The sequence below is a fragment of the Branchiostoma lanceolatum genome, chromosome 17, assembly GCF_035083965.1.
Source record: "Branchiostoma lanceolatum isolate klBraLanc5 chromosome 17, klBraLanc5.hap2, whole genome shotgun sequence".
In the NCBI taxonomy this organism is placed as follows: domain Eukaryota; kingdom Metazoa; phylum Chordata; class Leptocardii; order Amphioxiformes; family Branchiostomatidae; genus Branchiostoma; species Branchiostoma lanceolatum.
The window spans coordinates 17,185,131-17,212,953 of NC_089738.1; the positions used below are offsets into that span (position 1 = coordinate 17,185,131).

The 27,823-nt window shown below is 40.7% G+C and overlaps 4 protein-coding genes across 4 annotated transcripts in view; all 4 read left to right on the forward strand.

Annotated features, from left to right (window-relative positions):
• Positions 1-792: 792 nt before the first annotated feature.
• LOC136423457 (malignant fibrous histiocytoma-amplified sequence 1 homolog) lies at positions 793-7,198 on the forward strand. The gene is made up of 5 exons (XM_066411603.1): positions 793-912; positions 1,588-1,662; positions 2,144-5,769; positions 5,991-6,176; positions 6,700-7,198. Exons 3-5 carry the CDS (start codon positions 2,274-2,276, stop codon positions 7,080-7,082), a joined length of 4,065 nt encoding a protein of 1,354 aa, XP_066267700.1. The 5' UTR covers positions 793-912; positions 1,588-1,662; positions 2,144-2,273; the 3' UTR covers positions 7,083-7,198.
• Positions 7,199-10,553: 3,355 nt separating this feature from the next.
• LOC136423654 (malignant fibrous histiocytoma-amplified sequence 1 homolog) lies at positions 10,554-15,902 on the forward strand. Its single transcript, XM_066411911.1, has 3 exons — positions 10,554-14,029; positions 14,570-14,752; positions 15,302-15,902. Exons 1-3 carry the CDS (start codon positions 10,651-10,653, stop codon positions 15,580-15,582), a joined length of 3,843 nt encoding a protein of 1,280 aa, XP_066268008.1. The 5' UTR covers positions 10,554-10,650; the 3' UTR covers positions 15,583-15,902.
• A 2,182-nt stretch (positions 15,903-18,084) lies between these two features.
• Positions 18,085-24,852, forward strand: LOC136423670 (malignant fibrous histiocytoma-amplified sequence 1 homolog). Its single transcript, XM_066411943.1, has 5 exons — positions 18,085-18,193; positions 18,617-18,690; positions 19,207-22,352; positions 22,567-22,725; positions 23,870-24,852. Exons 3-5 carry the CDS (start codon positions 19,337-19,339, stop codon positions 24,268-24,270), a joined length of 3,576 nt encoding a protein of 1,191 aa, XP_066268040.1. The 5' UTR covers positions 18,085-18,193; positions 18,617-18,690; positions 19,207-19,336; the 3' UTR covers positions 24,271-24,852.
• Positions 24,853-25,500: 648 nt separating this feature from the next.
• Positions 25,501-27,823, forward strand: part of LOC136422492 (UDP-glucose:glycoprotein glucosyltransferase 1-like) — a 32,316-nt gene continuing 29,993 nt past the window's right edge. Inside the window, exons 1-4 of the mRNA XM_066410262.1 lie at positions 25,501-25,549; positions 26,473-26,618; positions 26,856-26,941; positions 27,313-27,443. Coding sequence (XP_066266359.1) covers positions 25,502-25,549; positions 26,473-26,618; positions 26,856-26,941; positions 27,313-27,443 — 411 coding nt within the window. The 5' untranslated portion in view covers position 25,501. The remainder of the gene's footprint in view (positions 25,550-26,472; positions 26,619-26,855; positions 26,942-27,312; positions 27,444-27,823) is intronic.

Here is a 27,823-nt window from a genome sequence, read left to right on the forward strand (position 1 = left end):
CACAATGATTTTGGCTCAGCGGCTGTCTATACAGAAACTCATATTTCGAACTATTGCAAACACTTGTGTGTTTTTTTGTTAACCCACTTGACTCATCAATTTGTTTTTATGGGTCTGGCGACTAGAATAAACTTGAGATAAACAATCTTCTATACAAGCTACAAATGTGTATTCATCACTCTATGTAGTGGCGCTCATTTGTATCGTCTGCCAGATATTGCAAATCAACATGCATGTTTTGGTGTACTTGATATTGTTAATTACCCCTTTCACCCACTCTTGTTTACTCGTCTTGGTGACGTCAGTGGGCTGTGGCGTGCGCCCTCAGCCAATAAAAGTCGTGCACTAAAGGAAATATTCAGTGCTTGCACAGAAACGTCGATTGTGAATATGGATACACGTCTGAAAGAATCCATGTCTTCAAATTGCAAAATGACTTTACAAATCACCCCTTCCCCCAAAGTATTTTGGTTCGTCCCAAAGAAAAAACAGTTACGTAATCCCTTGAGGCCGCGCTATTTTGGGAATACAACACCTTTTCACTTGTGCCAAGTAACTGTCAACATTGTTCATGTGTCGCTCCCCGGCAAGGCAGTCGCATCATACAAGTTTACATTGTTGATGCCATTTGTTATTTGAGTTCACCAACGACAATCCACGGATAACATTTTTTGCATTGCGCAACTTAATTTGTGCTTTAAATCCCTAAGAAAGTGAAGGACTACTTTATCGTCTCGAGATCTACCTGATATCCTTCCGCGTCTGGTGGAAAACCCCGCCATTTGAATACGAAGAGGAAGTAAGCAGGGGAAACTTGTCGAAGTGAAATGACTCTGAGTTTGTCTGTCTACATTTTCCCCAATACTGCCGATCACTACATGCCAACGAGTTGGACGTATGCCCGGCTAACTGGTAGGGATCTCGTATAATTTTTGGCAAATGTTAAAAAAAATCTAAAAATGTTATGCTTGTATGTAGGAAACTATAAGCTTAAGGAGCAACTTTGAACTCTGTAAAGATTCGGCCTGTTTTGTTCGTCTGGGCGTAAGACCTGTTGGACTTCATAGTAGGGCACGTTGACGGTTTATGATATATGATTTTCACGTGACAAGCCCTAGTATGCACTCTGTATGTCAAGTTGTTATATCGTGTATATTAAGAGAATCACAAAACGCTACCCTTTCAAGTAATTATCGGCTGTAGTTATCAATGGTGGAAGAGTAGTGGACAGCATTATAGTAAGAATGCTACATGGTAGCACCCGCCAAAACGGGCATCAGGTGATCAGTGACCTTATGACGTTTTGTTAACTAGTGTTTGGAAACAGACTCTGTAAATATGGTGTATCGAGAATGTTTGGCAGTGCATGGTTTAGCAGGAAAATGTTGCTGTTGCGTATCTTTGTACACTAACTTTAAGAAAAGGTTTATTTTGTAGACAAGTGTCACTTAAGTTAACATAGACCACCAAAAGTAAATGTATGAAACTTGAGGTAAGTTGTATTCAGAACTGAATATGGACGGCAAATGGTCTATGTGGCTACCTGACCAAGACGCGTACCCAAATCTTGATGTGTTCTTTGTACAGGACCCCAGACAAGGTGAAACCTTAGCCACTGTCACACAATACACCCAGTCACAACCGCCAGGCCAGTAAACACAGGTAAAGTTCAACTGAATAGTGTCAGTTGCATCCAGATACATGTAATACATAACAGCGTGTTTAATTTGACAAAAGGACACCGTAGTAGACGGTTAGGGCCCTGTCACACGTGTGCGTATAAGCAAGTCCGCATGAGTTGCGTATTAGCAAGTTTTTGTTTTAGGTTAAGTTTGCAGCCGAAGAATTAATTTCTTTGGTTCGATAAATAGGCTTCACAACGATGGAAAAAGTAGAAAACAACTTCTTCCCTGCAAACTTTACATAAACCAAAAAATGTTCATGCGCAACTCATACGCACTTGAATATACGCAAAAGTGTGACAGGGCATTTATGTATATGTATGACAATCCTGCCACTAATGTCACCACTGATGGACAAAAATAAGATTTTAAGCCCTTTTTCTAATATGATAAATGAATTGACCACTGTTACATAAATAACATGATCTACTAGTATATAAATGGTACTATTTTTGTTGCAGGTTGACAGACACATTTCTGCGTCTCACTGAGTAAACCACAACCCTTCTGCCCCGTTCTCGTTATTGATATACCTAGTCATACAATCCCTTACCTCAAATCACTTTGTTCAATCTAACATTGTTTAACGCAATGGAGTTTTTCAATCTTTTAGAAAACACACTGGTGGTGATAGAACTCTATGGAGTGAATGTAGGATGGGCTCTGATGACATGTTTGTTGGCAACGGTTGTTTCTATCTTCCTCTACTGTTTGGTAAATAGGTTCCAAACTAGGCAGAGAGAAGAGGAAGATTCCTTACCTCAGCCAGCAGGTCAAGTAGATGAGGCTAGGGTTGAGGATAGATCTCTTGTTGAGGATGTATCTTCTCAACAAGATGGGCATGATTCCTTAATACGTCCTTTCTGCAAGGAAGAAAACTGTGTTGACGACCACGAGTCAACTTTCCTTTTCGACCAAGAAAAACACGTTGATGTGGAACATATAACGCTTACACAAAGGCATGGAAACGAAGATCAGTGTCTTACCATCTTTGAGGAGATTAACCAATTCACGCGATTGAAAACTGTAACAATCATTGGATACAAACTGGATGATTCTAGTTTTATTAATCTATTCCGGTGTGTTACTATACGCTCTCTCAAATTGTCATATTGCCAACTGGCATCTATACCACAATCCCTGGTAAACCTGAAAGACCTTGCAGTTCTTGACCTAAGTCATAACAACCTGACAACTCTGCAAGCGGTACCTTTCCACTCACTACCCTGTTTAAAGAGCCTCAACATAAGTCACAACAGCATACAAGTTCTTGCAAACGTAACGACACTCGCGTCTGTTAAAAACTTCGACGTGTCTTACAACAATATTGAAGAGATTCCATACGAAATACTTGAAATGGAAAACTTAGAGGTTTTTTCATGCAATCACAACAAGATAGTCAGGTGGCTTCAGCCATCTACTGGACCAAAGAGGGAAACTGAATCCTCTTTAGTATTTCTAAACCTATCTAACAACTTGCTTCATGAATTACCTTGGTGTGTAAAAGAGCTCCGCAACATATCGGAACTCAACCTCTCCCATAACAAAATAGGAGAAAATGTGAGCGAAACGATGGAAACAGTGCAGCTTGCTGAGCTCTTCTACTTACCCCTGGTCTCATCTTTGATGCTTGGAAACAACAATATCAAATCGTTGCCCTCGCTAGATATGTCGAGGGTTTCGCCAAACATGGAGTATATTGATCTCAGTAACAATGCGATTAGTGTTGTGCCTGCAGCTCTGCTGCTATTGACAAGATTAAAAGTATTGTTATTGAGCAGTAACGAGATCGAAAAGCTTCCTGCGGATTTGGATCTAAATGATCTCTCTCCAACTTTATGCGTTATCGATCTCAGTGACAATAAGTTAGATGATCTGCCCCTAGCTCTTTGCTTTCTTCGTTCGTTGAAGAAGTTGGACCTAAAACAAAACAAAATCAGTGTAATTAGTGAAAACGTCAAAAGTTGTAAGAGCCTAGCTTTTCTTGACGTGTCCCACAACAAGCTAAAGGAGATACCGTCTCATGTAATAGGACTTCCAAAGCTTGTAGAGATTCGTGCCTCAAACAACCAGATCAACTCGGTCAGCTCTTTGCAAAGAGATGAGTTGTCTATGATGGAAGTAGTCGCCTTAGCAGAGAATGGTCTTTCACATTTCCCAGTAGCTCTCATACAAATGGAAAAACTAAAAAAGGTCGACTTGAGAAGCAATGAAATAAAAGTCATTCCACAGTCTGTAATGGGCATGTCGAAAGATGTAAAGCTGAATGTACAAGACAACCCCCTCGTTGATCCCCCCTTACAGGTCTGTCAGGCAGGCCTTCCGGCCATAAAAGCTTTTTATGAAGACTTAACGACAGCCAGCAGTATCACACAGTGTCTCAAAACGCTGTTCTTGGGGACCTATGAGGCAGGGAAGACCAGTCTTGTCAGAGTGTTTCAAATGAACCGTTCTAGTCTGACTAAACCTGAGGAAAGAACACATGGCATAGAAATAGCTGAATTACATCTTTCAGCTCCTAATACCCCAGATATCACATTATCTGTGTGGGACTTTGCAGGACAAGAAACATACTACATTACACATCAATTTTTCTTGAGCGCGAAGGCCCTCATGCTTTTGATTGTGAACCTGGAGACATATAAGTATGACTCAGACAGCTTTGAGTTAGCATGTGGCAAATGGTTGGAAAATATGATAGCTAGGGTGGGTAATCCAGTCGTTATCCCTGTAGCCACTCATATTGACAAACTCTCGCCAGCAGACGTACAACAAAGGTGTGAGGATTTGGCCAAGAAACTTGAGGATCAGGAAAGGACGCGTATCACTGATTTACAGAGACAGCTGAAACGTATCAATGACTCATTGATTCACGTCGAATCAATGAAATCAAAGAAAGCCGTCAGTGACAGAAAGAAACAAATTGAGACCCTTCTTTCAAAAAGGCCATCGATACATTCTAAACCTGTGCCTGTCAGCTCAGCTGCAGATCTTGAGGGCATCCAGTATCTAAAGCAAGTGATCCTCAACTATGCTGTAAATAAAGAGTTATTTCCTGAAGTCGGTCGCTCCATTCCAAAGGCGTGGGCGGACACTGAAGCTTGTGTCGAGAGAAAGGCTGAAGAGCTAAGCTTCCCCTACATGACCTGGGACGCGTTTACAGCCTTAATGAAACAATCTGTTCCAAATTTGAGGCCTGAATCTCGCATCAAAACTGTTGCGCAGTATCTCCACGATACCGGCAAGATCCTGTGGTATTCAGAAATAGACTCCTTAAATAAACATGTATTTCTCAAGCCAGCTTCGCTTGTGGATATCTTCAGAAAGGTCTTCCGGCATGACCTTGAGACATTCCTTGATTACGAGTCTGATCCTCGGTACAGAGCAGCCGAGATCACTCCGGCTGAATTTCAGAAAATGAAAAACGACTTGGTCAATAGGGGAGTGCTACATACCAAACTGCTCAGGTGCCTGTGGTCAGATGTTGAAAAGAAATGTCGGTCAGGAACATTTGAACACATTTCAGATGTGTTGATTAAACTGATGCAACAGTTTGATCTTTGTTATGACCTTTGCGTGCGTCATGATGATAGTGACAAAAAGCAGCAGGCCTTTGATGGGCCATTGTCGAAGAGAAGGCGTCTTATGCGACGGCTTGAAAAAGACGACCTAGAAGACAAACAAGAGTGCAACATTCCACGTGCACTTCTATCACCATGGCACATAAAAGAAGACAAGGAAGACAAGATTGAGTGCCAGTGGAAATCTGGGGGGACTCCTATAGTTTCAATTCAGTATCAGTCTCCTTCTTTTATCCCTCCTGGCCTGTTTGCCCGCTTTACTGTGAGAGCACACCGCCCAGAGCATAACCTGCACTTTGTTTCGCATTGGAACACTGGTGCATTATGTAAACACAAGAGGAACAGGGTACTAGTTCTCCTAAAAAATGAGGGTACAAAAGGGATTGTGGTTTCACTCAGTGCTAGACCAGAGAGCGGGGGTGTACACGGTGACACCTTCGAGAATCTGTGGGACATACTGACGGAGTTAAGTTCAGAGGTCGAAGACCTTCTGAAGCAGTGGCCAGGTTTGTCTGACCTTTGTACCATCCTTTTCCTGACATTTGATAAGTCTAAAACTTTTGTAACGGTCTTGGATATTTAGCATGCTTTTGCTTGTGACGTATTGTATTCAAATCACACAGAACGGTACCAACCACAGCCAAATGGCTATTTGATTTCTGCATAATTCCATTGACAGGAATGAATCATTTAAAATATGCGGCATGATACATGTTTTCTGCTATAGGTGTCCTTTTCGACCGCTTAGCTGTCTGTCCCGAGTGTCATCGGCCATCATTTCCTGGGAACTGGCTACCTTCAAGCTCCAGGAGACCAGACGAAGAAGAAATCTGCTCTCTCTGCAATAAAAGAGTCTCTGTGAAGTATCTGATACCACGGCAAAGAACGATGGCATACTTGGCCGTCGGCGGTGGTGAATATAGTTTTTCATTAATAAATGTATCTGTATCTATAGAGCCGGTATAACCGCCATTCGGCGTAACACACCAGCTTCGCAGGCACGCGGCGCGGAAGCAGCTGGTTATATTACACCGAACGGACTGTTACACCTAGTCTTTGCATATCTGACTGCAACTGTTCTTTGAAGCTATTTAGTGAGGATGCTCCTACAGTACTTTATGACAACGTAACATTACATGTTATATGTAATGTCCATGTCGCTTTCGGGTATCTGTGAACCCAGCAATACCATTAAAGGGTATTCACGTTTCCGAAAGAAGAATCTAAAATGCGTATCAAGGATTAAAAAAAAACGGCTACCTTTGCTGCCCATATTATATCTAGGCCACGCGGTGTTTTCACATCCATGAATAGTTTGGTCATCACCGTATACATGGACACAATATCATGTGACACTCTTCTATAACACTGACTACTTAGCTATGTAATGTCTTCATGTGGTAGTTTAACGTAGTACAATTTTATCTTCAATGCAGGACTAGGGGCAATAGCAGCATTTGCAGCAGCAGCAAGAGCAGCGTGGGATGTTGCTCCACCCTCACATTATGGATACCCTCATTACGCTCCCGAGCAACATTCTGCTGATCGTTACGTGTCAAAGTCATTATCCGACAGACAGCTTTTGCGCGTGGCTAAAAAGCTGGGAGTGGAGTGGGAAAGCCTCGCCGTCCACATGGGGTTCACCAAGGCAGACATGTACAAGTTCAAGAGTGACCACCCCCACAACACGGAACAACAGATCTTCATGATGCTGACGGCATGGAGAGACAGGTTGGGAAGTTCGGCGACGAGAGAGGAGTTACAGCGTGTTCTCGAGGAGGCAGAGGTTGACGACGACGCGACATTGTGTCTGTATTAGGAGGAAAGTTCGTCCACGTGGGGTGTCGAAGATGAAGACTTTTACTGATGACATACCGATGAGTAAATCTGGTAAATCAGTGGTTAAACAGATAGCAAATCACCAACTTTTTGTCATGTGCAGAACCAGTCTAAGACTGTACAAGCCTCAGAGCGAAAGAGTTGCAAATAACTTCTATGATCTTATGAGGTTGTGATTGATAAGACATTCTGTATGCTGAGCATACCAGTTTAATGGTATCTTCTTTTATGAGTGCAGGATTTTACAGAAGTTTCATTGATCGATGCACTGACCATTGTCTGTTTTAGCTATCAAATAGCATGTTTGTCTAAATATACATTATGTACATTTGTTTGTGTGTAGATAATACAAGAGAGCAGTTTGTATCCGGTACGGTAAAGACTGTGATCTGTCAGGCACTGTATGTTGAACATACCAGTTTTGTGGTATCCTCTTTCATTAGTGCTGTATTTGACAGAAGTTTCATCAATGCACCATTGTAAAGTTTCAGCTATCAAATAGCATGTATGTCTGACTATACAGTATGTACATTAACTGGTGTGTTAACAATACAAGAGTGCAGTTTGCATCTGGTAAGATTACATGACTGGACAATGTATATAAACTGGTAACCTGAACACCCCTGTGTGTTGATAGCTTGTTATTTTAAACTGTACATATACATGCTGTAATTAAGAAATTGTCAATGAGCATGTTTGAACATATAAGCAGGAAACAAAACCAATGTATGAAATCCTCCACTATTCTCCATGTAAAGCACAGCCCTGGATTTTCAACTTCCACAGGGCTAATGCCTAGCCTAGTTCACCAAACATGATTATTTGCATTTGCACACTTGAAGGACCAACATTAGCACAGTTGACTTTGACTTTGACTTTATTGGGATCCACAATTAGCATACAATGTGCAGCTATTCTTCCTGTGGTCCTTATTACTCCTTAAACAAATACAAATACATATACACATAGATACAACATTACGCAAAATTGTCCCACACAATACATTAACAAAGGATAACTGGATAAAAAAGTTCACAGAAGAGAATCAAGTTCATGCATCAACTGTCCTGTTCCAGAGTTGTGACATACAGTTGTACATATTGTGTCCCGTAGGGCCATACATTCAATATATACATTATAGAATGTGTCTGTTGTAATAAGAGTGTTAAGAACTATAAGAGGACCAGACAAAAATGTGCATCAAGTGATTGAGAGAAAATTCGTCTGTGACAATGCCACCAGTATGCACTTGATACTTTCTGCGATGCTTGTAGAGTATATTGGCTTGTCGTCCTTTCATTTTGTTGGGATATCTCTTCTTACAAAGTACAGTTACTACAAAGTCATGTTAAATGAGATAGGTACAAAGAACCGCGCAATTGACATCTGGTGATACATATACCATTGCTATAAGGAAAGGGACACTTGTCAATCATGGGTTAACCATAAAAAATAAACTTTGCATCAAATGCATAGTCTCCTTTATTATTGAATGGCAGAGCACAAAAATGTTACCTTGCTAACAACAAATGTGAATATGCATGTCTTTCATATATGCCTTGAATACGAATCACCATTTAGTGTACAGCTGTGTAGGTGTTGAAAAGCCCCAAAGCACTACAATATATTTGGAACGGGGAATTAGGCATTTTTGTTTTTACCATTAGCGGGTAGGTAGGGACACAAACTTAGGGCGTATGTGAGATGTTATGATAAACGACGACCGGGGTTTGACTTATTTCGGCCATGTATAGTCCAGGCCTCTTTGGCTCGTGGATGAAGTTGCAAAAGCGCCTGCTACCATCACACCTATATATCATTGCGAATAGCGCTCGCTAGCTGGAAACCAGCACACAAAAATGAATGTGCACGGCATTAGCAAAATACTATGCATCAGGTCAACAGTGTGGCATGCAGTCAATTTATTGGCATACACTCGCACACAAACACAACGGGCTCCTGTTTTGGCCCAGGTTTCAGCTCCTAATAACCAGGCCGTCAAAACTGTTTGCTCAAGTTGTAGTGGCTTCAGTAATGAGAGGTTGAAAGGTAGGACTTTGGCCGTTAGTCAATGGCGGGCGAACTTTTCTTGTTTACCCAGAGTAAACGTACACTATTCTCGACATCCACCTTAATTTAATTAAGATCCCTTTTGAGTGCAAGACCGTTGGATGCAAAGCGGACTTAAAACAACCTTTACCTTAAAATAAGCATGTGTACATCATACAATACAAAAGCAGTGCAGGCCTGGGATGTTACAGAGAGAAATCTAGGTGCACCATGCCTTGGATCAGTCATACATTCTACCAGCCATACTTTGCTCGGGGGGCATACAGCGTGCTCAGGTAAATAAGTTAAAAGACCAACACGCCATTCTGAGTGGTGCATATATACGATAATGGTTAAGGTTGTGTAATCATGTTATCACCCCATTGTATTGGGGACTTACCGTTACGTCACGTCCTGTTAACAGTTACAACAATATCAGTCCGCGCGCGTCAACCTACATTTGGGTACACTGGCCGGATTAGCAATTAGCCACCTTTTTTTTCATCTGCAACGCCATCAGCAACAAGACACCATTTATTTATTTATTTATTACACTTCTCCAAAACTGGAAGGCATGGCGGAACAGGTATTTCCTACAGAGTAATGACAGTAAGGTACCTTAATCGTATGGGATCAAAACTCGCACAGAAATGCATGGAGATCAATACTACGAGTATATTCTCTACAATATCCTTCCGCACACCATAAGTCCCGTGATTTGAGGGGGAAAGTTTCGTACGTGGCACTGTTTGTTGGCGCGGAAAACGAAAGTTACTTTTACCAAAAGACAGGCCTGCAGGTTATGCCAAATCAACGAATCTGGTGTGCGTAAAACCATCCGGTAAGAACATCTTTTATGATATTTGTCGTCTATTCTCAGAAATACAATGAATGGAATCTGAGAATGTCGCACGATATGTTGCCAGACATTTTGATCTGTGGTATATTGGCTCTATGGAGCGTGGGCTGTGCTTATCGGTCAAACAATTAAGACGATATTCAGCTTATTTCATGCTGCAAATCTAACTATATGTTTTGTCTACTTCAAACGTTGACGTCCACTAATTCATCTCTTCAACCTTTGTCACGTCTCGTGGTTATGTTGACCCAGTGTCAGCGCGAGGTAAATGTTTTGCCCAGACGACACAAGCCATTCTGCTGTTGCCATCAACTTGATCAAACAAATGTACGAAGTCTAGCTGCCATCATGTTTGCTTTGCATTGATTCAGCCCACTTGGGGGCGTATCTACAGCTAATGCACATAATTGCATCGCGTTTTTGAGCATATCATGTCACATTGTAAAATGTTGAATTCTTTGTGAGCTAAGTATATTTTCATACCTTCAAACTAATCTGACATTTGCAAATAATCATCATGCATCTCTTTCGTATTACAGATACAACATTTCGTCGTGTTGAGTGTACCACAATCCTGCCCTAACCCTCTTTCCTGATAATTTTTGTTTGTTTGATCTGCCAGCTCGCATATCTAAGTGGAATGTCTAGGTCTGTTCATTTAAAAGCACAGGAAAACCAAATTGAGTTCATGATATGCCTAGCTATTTTAGCAGCCGTTTTTGTTATATCAGCAGCCGTTCTTATATTTGTCATATATGAAATTGCGAAAGGGGTCGTTCACTGTCTTGCTTACCTGTTTAAGAAATTCTTGAAGAAGCGCCCTGACAGCTCCCATGATGAATCCTCTCAACAGGACGGACAGGGTTCTCCTGTATGCTCCATCTGTAACATACAAAGTTGTACTGAAGATCACGAGTCGACATTCCTTTTTGACCGAGGCCAATACGAAAAACACTGTAATGTAGAGCATATAAACCTCGCCCAGAAAGAAGGAAAAGGTCGTCCTCTTACGATTTTTAAGGAAATTAAGCAATTCAAGAAATTGAAAACTGTAGAAATTACTGGCGTAAAGTTGGATGATTCTTGCTTGTCCAATTTATTTCAGTGTACCTCTATTCACTCCCTGAAGTTGTCAAATTGCCAGCTTGTGTCTGTGCCTGGTTCTCTGGCCAATTTGAAAGACCTAGAAACTCTTGATCTTAGTCATAACTACCTGGTGGCTCTACCAGCCTCATCTATTCGTTCAATGCCTTGTCTGAAGACACTGAACATAAGCCACAACCACATACCGGTCATTGGTCAAGTTGTTAAGAAGTTTCGAAGTGTGCAGAATTTTGACATGTCTTACAATCTCGTTGAAGAGATTCCTTGTGAACTACTTGAAATGGAAAAATTAAAGAGTCTGTCATGCAGCCACAACAAAATAACAAGATGGCTCGAACCATCCAATAGTACTAAACAGACCAGTGCAAGTTCTTTGAACTTCCTTGACCTTTCAAATAATAAGCTTAAAGAATTTCCTCAGTCAGTGAATAAACTGAAGAGCCTAACGGTGCTTAACCTCTCAAATAACGAGATAGGGGCCAATACAAACCACAAAATATTACGTCAGCAACTTGCAGAGCTTTTCTACCTGCCCTTGATGTCTAAGTTACAGCTTGGGAACAACAACATCAAAACATTACCGTCACTGGACACGACGAAAATTTCACCAAACATGGAGTTGATTGATTTAAGCAACAATGAGATTTACGATGTGCCTTCAGCTTTTCTTTTATTTCCAAAACTGCAGTCATTATTGTTAGGTGACAACAATATAACAAATCTTCCAATGGACTTGGACCTAAAGAATCTATCTCCCTCATTAAGTGTTATCGATCTGAGTAACAATGAGCTGGTAAATCTGCCTCTAGCTATCTGCTTTCTTCCTTCATTGGAGAAGCTGGACATGAAACAAAACAAAATGAGAAAAATAAGCGAAAATATCAAACGTTGTAGTACTCTTTGTTTTCTTGACGTGTCTGCCAACAGGCTGAAAGAAATACCTTCTCATGTCCTCGGCCTCCCGAAGCTTGTAGAAATTCGTGCTTCAAACAACCAGATCAGTTCTGTCAATTCTTTGCAAAAAGAAGAACCATCACTGGTAGAAATAATGATCTTAGCAGATAATGCCTTAGCAAATTTCCCGGAAGTTCTCATTCGGATGCCAAATTTAAGGGACGTTGATTTGAGTAACAACGAAATTAAGCTTATCCCACAGTCTATCAGACACATGCATGAGGATGTACGATTAAACCTACAAGACAACCCTATCGTCGACCCACCATTGGAAGTATGTCAGGCAGGCGTACAAGCCATAGGGGCATTTTATGAAGACTTAACAACGGCCAGCAGTATCACACAGTGTCTCAAAACACTGTTCTTGGGCACCTATGAAGCCGGGAAGACCAGTCTTATTCGAGCACTACAACTGAATCGGTCTAATCTGACCAGACCGGAGGAACGAACACATGGTATAGAAATAGCTGAAATTAATCTTGAGGTCCCAAATACTCCTGATATCACATTATCTGTGTGGGACTTTGCTGGTCAGGAAACATATTACATAACTCATCAGTTCTTCTTAAGTTCGAAGGCCCTCATGCTTTTGATTGTGAATTTGGACAGCTATAATGCAGCCAGTTTTTATTCTAAATGTGGGTACTGGTTGGAAAATATGATTGCTAAGGTGGGGAACCCGGTAGTGATTCCTGTTGTTACTCACATCGATAAACTCTCTAAGAAAGAAGTAGACCGTGCATGTAAAGATTTGAACAAGAAGCTAGAAGATCAAGAGAGAAAGCGTGTTAAAGATCTACAGAGGCAGCTTGAACGAATTGATGAAACATTGCTGGAATCAGAAGTTGTTATGAGGGAGAGAAAGAAACGAATTGAGGCTCTTCTTCAAAACAGGCCATCCATACATCCGAGACCCGTGCCTGTCAGCTCGAGTGAGTCACTCGAAGGTATTCAGTATTTGACGCAGGTGATCCTCAACTATGCTGTGAATAAAGAGTTTTTCCCCGAGGTCGGTCGTACTGTTCCAAAAGTTTGGGCGGACACTGAAGCCTGTGTCGAGAAAAAGGGTGAAGAGCTGAGCTTCCCCTACATGTCCTGGAGTGATTTTGCGTCGTACTTAACAACAAATGTTCCGAACTTGCAGCCTGAATCTCGCACCAAAACTGTTGCGCAATATCTTCACGATACAGGCAAGATTCTGTGGTACTCGGAAATAGAGACCTTAAGGAAGCATGTGTTTCTCAAGCCAGCTTCGCTTGTAGATATCTTCAGGAAGGTTATTCGGTACGACATCAAGAAATCTGTTGATTACGAGTCAAACCCTTGCTTCAGAGAGGCAGAAATAACGCGGGCTGACTTTGACACAATGAAAAATGACTTGGTCAGGAATGGAATACTGGATACAAAATTGCTAAGATGTTTGTGGTCAGATGTCGTAAAGGAATGTCGCTCGGGAACATTCGAGGATATCTTTCGCGTATTGATTGAACTGATGAGACAGTTCGATCTTTGTTATGACCTGCACCAAGAAAGTCATTCCATACACGAGGACAAAAAGCAGCACCCCATTTCAAAACTTCTGTTACCTTGGTACATAAAGGACGACCTGGGAGACAAGGCTGAGAGGCAATGGGGGAAAGGAGTGGATCCTATCATTTCGCTTCAGTATCAGTTTCCATCTTTCATCCCTCCTGGTCTGTTTGCCCGCCTCACTGTAAGGGCACACGGCCCAAAACATCACCTGCACTTTGCTTTGCACTGGAGTAGTGGCACATTATGTAAACACAAAACGAAAAGTACACTGGTGCTTTTGAAGAATGAGGGTGTGGGAAGGCTTGTGGTTTCACTCAGTGCCCGACCAGAGAGCAAGAACGTTCACCGTGATAGGGCGATTGAAGACCTTTGGAATACGCTGCAAGAGTTGAGTTTGGAAGTTGAGGAACTCCTGAAGCAGTGGCCAGGTGAGGGCTTCTCCCCCTACGCTTCAAAATATACCGGTATCTATATCATTTCGGACGAAAAGTGTTACATCTTTCCAACCCCCTTATACCAGTTAGTTTCTTCAAAATGAAACTGGAATATAGTAACTGTAGCGCAAACAAGACCTACAATTTATTTGTTGCGAATGTCTTCTTTGGCGAAGCCTTGTAGGCGAGCCTAATGGTATATATATAGTATTGTGTACAGTCTACAATAATTCTAGATATCTTTGGACCAGTCAATGTACATATGGATCATACATGTTGATATAGATACATATATCAATATTGGACGGCATTGTTGGCAACACTCAGATTACAAGTTTAGAACCTTTATGACTAGACTGCAGGAAAGAAAATATTCATGACAGGAACATCCTGTCAACAGTGAAAAATCTTCTTGATGTGTGTTCTTATGTGTGTTTACCGCTATTCAGAGACCATCGTCGCCTTGGCAATACTAGTTTTCTTGCCAGTCTTGTTAAACCTGAAAATGACATGGCTTGATGTTTCCTGCCACAGGTGTTCGGTTTGACCGGTTTGCTGTCTGTCCAAAGTGCCACAAACCAGCATTTCCCGGGGAATGGCTACACCGGACTTGCAGGGGGTCAGAGGAACGAGAGATCTGCTATTTCTGCAGCGAGAGGGTTCCTCTCAAATGTCTAGTACCACCAGCGCTTGTGTTAGATCGATATACTCTTACAGGTGGGTGCACTGTTTTATGACAGTACACGTTAAGATAATTTGTGGTTAAAAACCGGCTGCTCGACAGATCTTACTTAGTGTCACTGACGAAAGGTAGTGGGTAATCTCCAAGCAGATCCAACGGTTGCAAAGACCGAAACCAACTGGCAGTTTTTATTGCAACCGGTTGCAATGATAATTCCTCTGCCAGTTGGATACGGTCTTTGCAACCGTTGGATCTGCTTGGAGACTAGGTAGTCGGTACTACCTGAAATGTCTAACCGTTTCCAAAATCATATACAGTCGCTTGCGCAATTGCTTTTTTTAATAGTATTAGAGAGAGAGAGATGAAGAGAGAGAGAGGAAGACGGGTGGAGATATTGAGAGAGAGGGGGGTAGAGAGAGGGTATAAAGAGAAAGGGCCAAGAGAGAGAGAGAGAGAGAGAGTATATGTGTAAATGTGTGCGTGTGTATGTGAGCGAGAGAGATAGTACAGTGTGAATATATTGTCATATTTGACATTTTTAAGGGTTATGGATTGATAGTTACTGCCTCTTTTCCTCTGTTTAGGAACAGCTGATCTGCCCAGGACCGATCGTCAGCGACTCTCCGACCGACAGCTTTTGCAAGTCGCTAAAACGTTGGGTGCAGAGTGGGAAGAACTCGCCATCCTCATGGACTTCACTCAAGCAGACGTGTACAAGTTCAAAAGTGACAATCTCGGCAACACTCAGGGACAGATCTTTACAATGTTGAGAACATGGAGAGACCGAGAGGGAAGTAAACCAACCAGGGGAAACTTGCAGCGAATTTTCAAGGAGGCAGGACTTCACTGTGACACGATAGCATAACCCCGAAATTGGGAAGTAATCGATTGATAACTACCGTTAGATATTTATCTCATTCTTATAAGCAATGTCAATATAACCCAAGAAGGAACAATCACTAGGGAAACGTTGTACCTTTGTTTGTCTTGACGACACATGCAAACCACTGGCTGGTTGAGGTACTGTCAAGAAATTTGATGTTGACAATATTGTACAATGTTGGCGCAAGCTTATAGAGTAATGCTACAGCAATCGTATCCCTTGTAACTCGGAAACATTGAAAGAAAAGCAGCTTATGCCCTGATGGACATTTTCTGTCTTGATACATGCTAGAATAGTATTCAGTACATATGATTATATTGGTAATGGTAATTACGGTTTCTGCCTCATGTCGCTCAATGTATTTTGCTTTAATTTGAAAGGAGGGCATAGATGAATATTGTTACTTTGCATATAGTTTCTCAGACTACGCATGTATATAGGCGGCTTTATGTACTCACTACAAGAAATAAATAACATCAAATTCCTCTCTCAATTTTTCGTTGTCAGATTGTATATGGAACATCTTACCTAAGTTTATCTAAAGATCAGTTATGTGTTTTTCGATGCAGTAAACTAAAATCTAAGGACTTTATTTGATGGCAACGTCGCATGTTAGTATGGTGGCAAAGGCACGCAATCCAACTTTGATAGACAAACAGCACAGGTTGCCCCCGGTGTCAAGCCGTGCAAACCATGCCGTCAAAAACATTTGCACAAGAGGCAACGGACGCATTTTGGTCATGAGACGTACGCTGAAAGTTGGTTGTCAGTCAACAGTGAGGGGAACGCTTTGATAATCAGAGGAAACGCATAGATTTAAGGCATTCGTCACATAAATCCCATAATATCCGCCATGGCCCATCCTTAGAGTGCACGACTGTTGAATGGGAAGAGGTCTTAAATAGATCTTAATCTTAAAGGAAGTATTTATGGCAGGTGTATAAAAAGATGATAGCATAGGTAAAATTGCATTTGTTTTATCTATCGGAAATCGGATCAATCATACTATCAGCGACACAATGACTCTCAACGGGCATCCAGTGAGAGTCAAGTGAAACACTTAGAAGAACATGGCATTGCTAATTGTCGTATTTACCACAGTGGACAAGATTGTGTGATTACGTTATTTACGCAGTGCAGCTTAAGGACTTATTTCTTTGTCACGAACGTGTTAACATCTACAACAGTATCATTCCGCGTTAAACTGTGGTAATAAAGCCCGAGCAAGCCACAACAAACTCGACATCTCTGACGCATCAAAAACATTACACCTTTCTATTTCTTCAACATATCATTGAACAGTTAAAAAGTATGTTACATATATTGTGAGGGCATATAAGTTTATTGCTTTTATTATCACATGTACAGTTGTTAGTGGCCATGGTTTGATAGTTACTTCCTCATTTCCTCTGTTTAGTGGGACCTGATTCGTCAAGGACCGATCGTCAGCGACTATCCGAACTACAGCTTTTGCAAGTCACTAAAACGTTGGGTGCAGAGTGGGAAGACCTCGCCATCTTCATGGACTTCACTCAAGCAGACGTGTAAAAGTTCAAGTCTGACAATCCCAGCAACGCTCAGAGACAGGTGTCTACAATGTTGAGAACATGGAATTGGAAAGATAGAGAGGGAAGTGAAGCAACAAGGGTAAACTTGAAGCGTATTTCTCGAGAGGCAGGACTCGACTGTGACGCGATATTATGACTGATAAGGCTTGACAAACAAACAAATAAACACGACGTGCCCTTCGTCTGTCCCAGTAACCATGCCAATATTTGCTTAGGTTGCAACGGCTTTAGTCATGAGACTTTGGCCGTTAATCAACAGCAGCGGTATTTTGTTTGCTTAATCCGAGGAAACACGCAATATCTATGACAATAGCCAAGTAATGTATCTTAAAGTCTGTCAAGTAAACCTCAATGTACACTACTGATGGATGATAAGTTGCCTCAATTCATGCAATATTTACATTAACGTATTGTTTCTGATTACTGTTACGCTTAAAGAAAAATGAAGATGTCACAGATGAAATTGTATAGGAAATCGGATCAATCACATTATCAACCACGCATCGGATCTCAATGGGCATCCAACGTGATCATGTCAAGGACTTCACAACAACAATATGTATATTTGCTGAGTGGCATATACAAACATGTACGGTACTGGCCAAGATTGTTTGTTTTCATTATTCACTTAGAGTAGCTTTGCAGGTACTTACCACTACGTCACGAACCTAGTAACTTTTACAACAGGATCACTCCGCGTTGATCATGAGCTATGACAAGGCACAATGTACTCTTCAATTCTAACGCATCAGAAACTATACACCGCGGCCGTTTCTCCCTTCCCACCCGGGTATGATCAAACAGATAGAATGTATGTACCATGAATTGTTCGGTCATTTCTGCGTAAAAGTTCACAGAAATGGAACTCATTTGGACAAACAGTATACATACGCGCCGTCGCACCTTTATAGAAAGACTCGTGATCTAGGAAAGCGCATACGTGGCACTGCTGAAGGCGAGGAAAAGGTTGGTCCTGCCGGAAGATATCCCAAAAGCAACGGTACTGACGCGCCCATTACTACATGGTGAGACCAACAGAGTAATCGTTGTCACTATTTGTGGGTAGACGGAGAGCTGAATCAGATAATCTAATTGGCTAAACGTCCATGGTCGACAGGAAGAGACTGCGGTCAAGTTCAAAATTTTTGGATAAAAGAAAGGAATCAATCAATTGTACTGTAGTCGCCAAACCTTTATTCCAGTAATTGAAAAAAATAGAGACTGATTTTTCAATGACAGATATCGGTAAAACCACATAGAATAGCCCTGGCGTCAAATTAGAGATGTATCGTTCTTAAGCTTCTATCTCTGATTTTCAGCGTCGAATTTCTTCAGTGCTTTCTTAAAAGCACACAAAATTACTTTTCGATTTAAGCTTTTTGTAATGCTTGAATATTACGGTCAAAAAAACATAGTCTTTTCCTATGTTTTCTTATGTTTTTATACAGCGTCAGGGTGTGGTTAACTTTAGCCAAGATCACACAGGCCAATCTGCTGTTGACGCCAACTTAGTCAAACAAAGGTACGAAGTCTATCAACGTTTTCTAGCATGAATTGAGTCCATTTGGAGGCTTATCTATTGTTGATTCTGAGTTGATTATTACTATGAAACACAAGCAGTTACTAAGGAGTATCAACCTCCAGGTTGTTAGACATTCTATGCTTTAATCTAGTCATTGTCATATCAGACCCAATGTGTAAAGAGGTAGATAGTATTGACCATAGTCGCATTACAGTATTAACTAATTACAAGATTATATATGCTTCTAGCACTGTGTTCATTTTCTGTAATCATTTTCGTTTCCCTCACGCTAAAAAAGATAGCTTAAAAAGATTTACAATCATCTTCATCATCACGATTCAAAACGATTAGCAGTATGACTCTTATTGTGCCAGTAGGCACATTACATTGCAGTCATTTGCAGATATTCTGTTCGCCATCATCAGTCAAGTGTAGCCTCTAAAATCCGTATGTTAAAACACGTTTAAACTAATATGCCATCTGCTATATGTATTTACTCATTTTCTTCTATTGCAGATACTACTTTGGCCTAATTGAGTACATCACAAGCCTCTTTCCCCCATTTTGTGCTTGATTTTCCAACTGTTACAGCTCATTTCAATAACCTTTAAAAGGCACATTCAGATCAAAGCACTGTTTGAGTGCAATGGCTAATATTCTGGATAGTACATTGGCGACCATACAAGGTCATGGAGGGTATGCAAATTGGGGTTTCTTTGTGCTTTTAATTTTGGTAGCCTTTTGCCTCATATACATTTATACGTGTGTGTCATGTAATGGCGCTAACGAAGAAGATGAGGTTGCTAACAAGGACATACCTCTTCAACAGACCAGGCAGGGCTCATCGACAGTCCATATTGAGAAGGAACAAGACAAAGAACAGCCTAATGAAGAACGTACCAATCATGACCGCCAGGGCAAAAAACGTTGTGATAAAGACCCCAAGTTGACATTCCTTTTCAATCGACACCAATATACCGAGCATTCTAATCGAGAGGAAATAAGAATCACACGCAAGCATACCGGAAATCGTTGTCTCACGATATTTCCGGAGATAGGTCAATTCAAACAACTGAAAAAAGTTGAGATTTTGGACACAAAACTGGATGATGATAGCTTGCTAAATCTATTCCAGTGCACTTCCATTCGATCTCTCACATTATCAGAGTGTCACATCGAGTCTGTTCCTATTTCGCTGGTAAAACTGAAAGACCTCGAAAATCTTGACTTGTCTGACAATAAAATTGAAGAGATTCCACCCGAGATTCTAGAAATGAAAAACTTGAAGACTTTGGTTTGTAGACACAACAAGATCAAAACATTGCCACAACTAAACATGACAAAGGTTTCGAAAACAATAGAGAAAATTGACCTTTGTGACAATGAGATTTGTGAGGTGCCTGCAGCTTTCTTGATGATGCCAACTTTAAAAGCATTGTATCTTGACAGTAACAAGATCACAACATTTTCAACAGGTTGGGATCCAAACAAACTGTCTACAACTTTACTTGACATTGATTTGCGTAACAATGAACTAGATCATATACCACAGGTTCTTTGCCTTCTTCCTTCGTTGACGACGCTGGTCCTTAAGAAAAACAAAATCGGCACGATAAGTAAAGACGTCAAAAGCTGTAAGAAGCTTGAATTACTTAACATATCTGCCAACATGTTGAAGGAACTACCCTCTCATTTATTTTGCCTCCCAAAACTTATAATGATCGACGCCTCAAACAACCAGATCACTTCTGTCAGCGCGCTGCGAAAGGGCGATTCTTCTGTGGTTGCAGTAATCTTCCTAGTAGAGAATGGACTTTCGGATTTCCCAGAAGCTCTCATCGATATGGAAACATTAAGAAATGTCGACTTAAGTAACAATGAAATAAAAGTTATCCCACAGACTATCATGGCCATGACTAAAGATGTAACACTAAAGCTGCAAGACAACCCCATCATTGACCCTCCCTTACAGGTGTGTCAAGGGGGTATACAGGCCATACAAGCATTCTACGAAGACTTAACCAAGGATAGCCCTATCTTAAAGTGTCTCAAAACACTGATCTTAGGGACCTATGGGGCAGGAAAGACTAGCCTCGTTAGAGCGTTAAAACTGGGACGCTCTAAACTAACTAAACCTGGGGAAAGAACACATGGTATAGAAATAGCTGAATTTCCTCTTTCAGCTCCTGATACCCCTGATAGAATGTTATCTGTGTGGGACTTTGCTGGTCAGGATATATATTACATAACTCACCAATTCTTCTTAAGCGCGAAGGCGCTCATGCTCCTAGTGGTAAATCTGGAGGAATATAAATGTGACTCAGTTAGTTTTAATGGCAAATGTGGAAAATGGATGAAAAATATGGTAGCTAAAGTAGGGAACCCAGTCGTCATACCTGTTGCTACTCATATTGATAAACTATCGATTCATGGAGAAGTACAACGTAGGTGTGACGATCTGGCTAAGAGGCTTGAAGATCAAGAGAGAATTCGTCTAAAGGATCTAGAGAGACAGCGTGAGAGTATTAATGAACCATCAATGAAATCAAGTGGAGCTGCTAGAGCTAGAAAGAAACAAATCGAGTCTCTCCTTCAACAAAGGCCATCAATACACCCTAAACCCGTGCCTGTCAGCTCAGCTAATCTCAATGGCATCCAGGATCTAAAGCAAGTGATCCTCGACTATGCTACGAATAAAACGTTGTTCCCTGGGGTCGGCCACCCCATTCCAAAAGCGTGGGCGGACACTGAAGCTTGTGTGGAAAGAAAGAGTAAAGATTTGAGCTTCCCCTACATCACTTGGAGAGAGTTCACTGCTTTACTGAAAAAAAATGTCCCAAATCTTCAACCTGAATCTCGTATCAAAACAGTGGCCCAATATCTCCATGATACCGGCAAGATCCTTTGGTATTCAGAAATTGAGTCCTTGAAAAACCATGTGTTTCTCAAGCCAGCGTCTCTTGTAGATATATTCAGGAAAGTTATTCGACCTGACCTTGAAGCATTCATTGATTACAATAAGGACCCTTGCTACAAAGAGGTCGGGATAACCCAGGCTGACTTTGACAGAATGAAAAGTGACTTGGTCAATAGGGGAGTACTACACATCAAGCTGTTAAGGTGCATGTGGTCAGATGTCGAAAAGGAATGTTCCTTGGGCGAGACCATTTTCAATGTGCTCATTAAACTGATGCTGCAGTTTGAGCTTTGTTATGACATTGACGACGGTCGCACTAGGGATAACCAGGGGCATCCTGTTCCTCGTAGACTTTTGGTACCATGGCATATACAAGACGATGTAGGAGACATAACAAAATGGGAATCGCCAAGGGGTCCTATCATTTCGATTCAGTACCAGTTTCCATCTTTCATTCCTCCTGGTCTGTTTGCCCGCTTTACTGTAAGAGCACACCATCCAAAAAGCAAACTGCACTTTTATTCGCATTGGAACACCGGCACATTGTGTAAGCACAAGAAGCATAAGATACTGGTACTTTTAAAAAATGAGAGTGGGGAAATGGGCGTGGAGGGCAGTGAGGAAAGGCTTGTGATTTCACTCAGTGCAAGATCAGAGAGCAAGAGCAAGAGCACTTCTGTGGCTCTGTGGGAGACACTGATAGACTTAAGTTTGGAGATGGACGAACTTCTGAAACAGTGGCCAGGTATGTCCTTTGTAATATTTCAACTTACAAGCATTGACGGTCTACATATTTGAGACATTTGGCTCAAGACAAAATAATCCATTAATGACCCGCCCAACTTGTCCACATGATACAAATGTGATATATGCACATAATATATTTTTTTATCGGCGATTAATGCCATATCTGACTGTGACATCTCATCTAGCCTGTGGCTTGTTGTTTCCATCCACAGGTGTCCAGTACAAACAGTATGTTGTCTGCCCTAACTGCCACAAGCCATCATTCGCTGGGCTGCAGAAGAGGGCTTCCAGTCGGTCAAGATCAGTGATCTGTTATAAGTGCAATGAAAGGGTCCCTAAGAATCTTCTGTCACCAAGCCAGCGGACATCAAGTAAGAAACATATTCTCAAACTAACATGCAATACATAATACAGTACTGATTAAATCAGTCTGCAGTACAGATGTGCACAATGACTGTGACTTTGTAATGTTATGAAATAGCAATGTGATGATTTTTTAAAGCTGTAGGTTGCAATTCAAAATATGTACACTTGTGTACAGTCGTGCAATTGTTTTATGAATGCTACTAAACCCTCAATATTGTCTGTACATTTTGTGGTACGGGATAGCATCTCATAGCAGCGAATTACTTGCCATCCTTTCCATCTTGTAAAGCAAATTCAAACAAACAAAAGTCTTTATTTAAAAACAGATTACTTGAAATCTTGTTTAATATCGATACTATAGTAGATTATGTTAAGTACCACACAAAATCTAGACCTGGCAACATGTTTCAGTAGTCTTTCAACCACTGATTTTAACAGGATAATAGTGCTTTAACGTGCATACGTCGACGACACCAAAATACAACACTTTCTTATTATCTGAAATAGGAGTAGCATCACTCAAGGAATATAAACCATTCTTCCATGGATCCAGCTCTTTATTCTTATCTGATTTTCTCACCAGGTGATTACATTAATCAGTGACTAATGCCCACTCATGACGTCATGATGAACACGGCAGCCGGTTCGGAACCTTACACCACGGCTTGTGAAAAAATTATTTGATGAGCATACAGTGTTTGATTATCGTAATAACATTCAATCAAAGGATACAACAATATCCATTTTGTTTGCTTGTAAAAATAACGTTCTTTCCGAGCCGCAGTGCAAAGTTCCAAATCCGCTGCCATGTTCATTGTGACGTCATGAATGGCAAGTCACTGATTAATGTAATTACCTGGTGGGAAGAATCAAAAGTTGGAGGTATAATGTTTTGATGGTTCGATGTTCAATAAGATCCGAAGTGTGAATAATTTATGAAAATTTCTATGTTATTTAACAATGATATTATATGGTTTACGTAATTTCAGGAAATTCTTAATCTTGATGTCATTGGCGTCTTATGCACTTAAATTCAAACGGGACGCAACTGACTTGAATATTTTTTTCACCTCTGACATTCTACTGTTACGTCGATTACTCCATTGACTTCTGGGGCACAACTTATCATTGTACAATCTCTGGTCATAGGCAGATTACTCAGCAGCACCTCTGCAGTGGACACGAGCAGCATCTACCTGTCAGACAAGTCACAACCATCTGACCAACAGCTTTTGCGAGTGGCTAGAGGGTTGGGAGCGGAGTGGGAAAGTCTCGCCATCCGCATGGGCTTCACCAAGGCAGACGTGGACGAGTTCAAGAGTGATCACCCCCACAATACACGACAACAGAAGTTCACAATGCTGACAGCATGGAGACGCCGGTTGGGAAGTGAAGCGTCGACAAGGAGGTTACAGTGTGTTCTCCAAAGTGCAGGAGTTGACTATGACGCGATATCATGTCTGGATGAGACAGACATTTCGTTTGATTTGGGTAACGAAACATCTGACGATGATGCTACGTCATCTGATGATGAAGAAGTATTTTTCTAGTGACCCAGTGTTTACATACATTGCATATTGTCGTGGAATAAACGTTTCTTCTTGTAGGACTGTATGGATGGACAAATGTATGTAACCTAATAACTTTTGTTTAAGTTGTGTGTTACTTCTGTTTCTATTTTGTATATTTCGTAAACGATTGCAGATTAGTATGTTTTAGACCATAATATAACAATGAGCCATACTATTTATGTAGTACATCAAATATCATGTTGATATTTTCATTGTTTTTCATGTTGATATTTTTCATTGTTTTTCTATATACAGTACCAAGAAAAGTATATATTTGGGAAGGATTTTGTACTAACAGCATTTGATTGGCATCATTCAGTAACCAACATCACTGAATGATGCTAATGTGTTGTACATATCATGATTTCATATCAATAAATGCTGAAGAATATGTTTCTTGGAGGATTGAAGTGTTTTTAAGTTCCCACACAGAAGGGAACAGGATAGGAAGGTCTATCCTGACATAAACAAACAGGTGAATCAGAAAATTGCCATCTAGTGTGTGTCACCTTATGCATTGCTTCAGTGTGAATTAAAGAAACTAGCTGGTGGATAAACATGGCACTTGTCATCGTTTTGTTTCCCTGGTAATTCTTTCCTTTTAAATATCTGAAAAATCTATAAAGAAGTTGGTCAGTTATAAGCTGATATAACAAGTATTACTACTAGCATATCATAAGCAATAATCAAAAAGAATGATTCATCAGGCATCTGTCGCAAATCAAAAAGTAAAGAAAGCTAAACGATCAATTTGAACTCGAATGTCTTTTTTCATCCATAATCAAGAACATTCTGCAGTGCTAGTCTACAGATAACTCTTATTTTGTTATAGAGGTAACGTTAATCGTACAAATTATGAAACCTTCATACACTAGTTTAATAGTCAGTCACAAGTTTCGAACAAACAAGTCCTGGCTGTATGTCCTTCAGAGCTGACCCTAAATAAACTACTAAATAACATGCCACCCCCCTCCGGGATCCCCCCATTCGAACACTCACTCGAACCAGTGACATGCAATATGATTGTCTGTCGGAACTAATGACATAGCCTACTACTCAGAAACCTTCACAAAGATTGCACTAAACCGTTGTTTCAGTCAACTTACCTCTTTTAGAGTCTAGTTTTAGCAACAAACTACTTCTTCGTAGACATCCTTGAACATTCAAAATTCCCGCTCCCGTCAGGTCTCGCGAGATCTGAGTCCGCGAGATGTCAGCATCCAAGATGGCAGCCTCCTGTGCTAGATACCGGCGACCGGTAAGTTTCGTCCCATTCTCCTTCGATCAGGCCTTCATAAATCGTTTCTGTATACCTAAAACGCCAGTATATACTCCGTAGATGTTTAATTATGTCTTGGGTAGCTTGATTATTTCTGGGCGTGCCGAATTCGGAGGTAAACAGCTGATCTTTCAGCCGGCGAATCACAGCTCGACACGCGTCTGCCATGTTGTATTATTGACTTCCGGATTCGCCCCCCCCCCCAATAAATTTCAGACGTTTCTTTAAAATCGCACATGGATCGTAGTGTGTCCGTTGGTGAAATTATTCACTGAATTAGCATATTTTACGTAGGAAAACAATACCACACACGTATAAATGTAAGTCATAACGCTAGCGATTGCTTTCGACCACGTCCAAAATGAAACAACCTAAATATTTAATTTTAACGTAGCGTAGCATATTATTTTGTTTCACAACATGATGTCATTATCGTATGTTGCTGTGATGAGATGAATTGTATCCTTACTAGTTTTGGAGCAAAAGTTTTACCATAGTACCAATGAACCAAGGTACAGTTTCTGGCCTTTCATGGCCCAGCTGTTTCAATGTAGTCTATATTTCTCAGGATCCAACCACTTGTTCCTGTTTGTCTCTGTGCTATACGACACCTGTTAGTTAGGGGTGCATGTATAAGTTCTTATCTCTTTCTTTTTGCCACACACAAGTTTATACATCCTTACATTGCCTCACCTACTGTACAATGCAATTATACTGTAATTGTTACGTGTAAGGGATTGTTTTATCATTTGGAGTAGAAGTTTAACATGTGTGATTTGCATATCTTTGTTATCTTTTTGATTTTACTATCTCTAGCATATTGGCACCAAAATACTAGGAAAAACAGGGATACATCCAATAAGCTGAATACCAATTGTGTCAAATTTTCTTTTGTTTTGCAGGTAACAAAACTAGGATACCACAACATGTTGCTCTTCCTGGTGATGGTTCTATCAGGGGTCATTCATACAGCAGAAGCCAAGTCCAAGTCTATTGTGGCCACATTAGATGCTAAGTGGAGGGATACTCCATTGTTACTAGAAGCCAGGTGAGTAACAGCTTCTTTAATGTTTCTGAAACTTTGTAGTCTTCACAATTTTTGGTAGGTACATGTGTATATATAACAGTTCAATGGGATTTAGAGAAATAGTGAATAAACATAGTAACTGTTATGAAAAGATTTGCTATGTTTTGATGAAATAATATGAAAGCTGTTAGAAAATATTTTATATTCGTTAACTTAATTGCTACCAGGATTGTTTGTAATGTTTTTTCTTTCTTTCAGTGAGTTCCTTGCTCAGGAAAGTAATGATGCATTCTGGGGTTTCGCCAACAAAGTTGCGGAGGTCGACCCAAAACAGATAACATCACGTTAGTAAACTCTAACTTTATTCACTCTGTAGAAAATTGCTCTCGAAAGTTTCTTATTGGATATTCAATATAAACTGCCCAAGAAGACCACTTAGGGGACCAATAAAACCTGGTTTGTGTTGACAGGACATCACTACAGTAAGGATTCTTAATGTTTATTATAATTAAGTCTTAGAAATTATCTAAGGGACCAGCAAAAAGTGGTCAGAATCGCCTTATGTAGAGGGGATCACTCGTAGTACAGGTTGGACTATGAATGCATTATACTTGTATTTTATTCATGCATTTCTGTAATGCTGTCTGTTAAACACTGTAACCCATTATGTCCATCAAAATAAATCTCAATTTGAAAATCTTTGTGTCCCCCACAGAATCGGACCACTCGTACCACCACTACATCCAGAAGCTGACCCGCGGGTTCCTGTCCGAGGCTCAGGTCAAAGTTCTGCGCTTCACACTGGCTCTTCGGGCGCACTCTCCCACTGTAGAGATGTTCGCTCATGTAAGTGTACAGCAACATTACCATGTTATAATATATTAAGGAGACCAGAGGGCAAAAGTACACATTATGTTTTTGCAAAGATAGTATGTGTAGAAAACCAGCAGACCTTTTCTCCAGCAGAAGGATACTCAAACTTTTAGGGAAGTTAGAGCTCTCTAATTCACACTGGCTCTTCGGGCGCACTCTCCCACTGTAGAGATGTTTGCTCATGTAAGTGTACAGCAACATTACCATGTTATGACATATTAAGGAAACCAGAGGGCAAAAGTACACATTATGTTCTTGCAAAGATAGTATGTGTAGAAAACCAGCAGACCTTTTCTACAGCAGAAGGATACTTCACTTTATTGGGAAGTTAAAGTTCTTCATTTCACACTGGC

Coding starts and splice junctions, on each gene's coding strand:
- LOC136423457 (XM_066411603.1), top strand. CDS start 2,274: ATGGAGTTTTTCAATCTTTTAGAAAACACACTGGTGGTGATAGAACTC. Junction 5,770..5,990: donor CCTTCTGAAGCAGTGGCCAG/GTTTGTCTGACC, acceptor TTTCTGCTATAG/GTGTCCTTTTCGACCGCTTA. Junction 6,177..6,699: donor ATACTTGGCCGTCGGCGGTG/GTGAATATAGTT, acceptor TCTTCAATGCAG/GACTAGGGGCAATAGCAGCA.
- LOC136423654 (XM_066411911.1), top strand. CDS start 10,651: ATGTCTAGGTCTGTTCATTTAAAAGCACAGGAAAACCAAATTGAGTTC. Junction 14,030..14,569: donor ACTCCTGAAGCAGTGGCCAG/GTGAGGGCTTCT, acceptor TTCCTGCCACAG/GTGTTCGGTTTGACCGGTTT. Junction 14,753..15,301: donor AGATCGATATACTCTTACAG/GTGGGTGCACTG, acceptor TCCTCTGTTTAG/GAACAGCTGATCTGCCCAGG.
- LOC136423670 (XM_066411943.1), top strand. CDS start 19,337: ATGGCTAATATTCTGGATAGTACATTGGCGACCATACAAGGTCATGGA. Junction 22,353..22,566: donor ACTTCTGAAACAGTGGCCAG/GTATGTCCTTTG, acceptor TTCCATCCACAG/GTGTCCAGTACAAACAGTAT. Junction 22,726..23,869: donor ACCAAGCCAGCGGACATCAA/GTAAGAAACATA, acceptor CTCTGGTCATAG/GCAGATTACTCAGCAGCACC.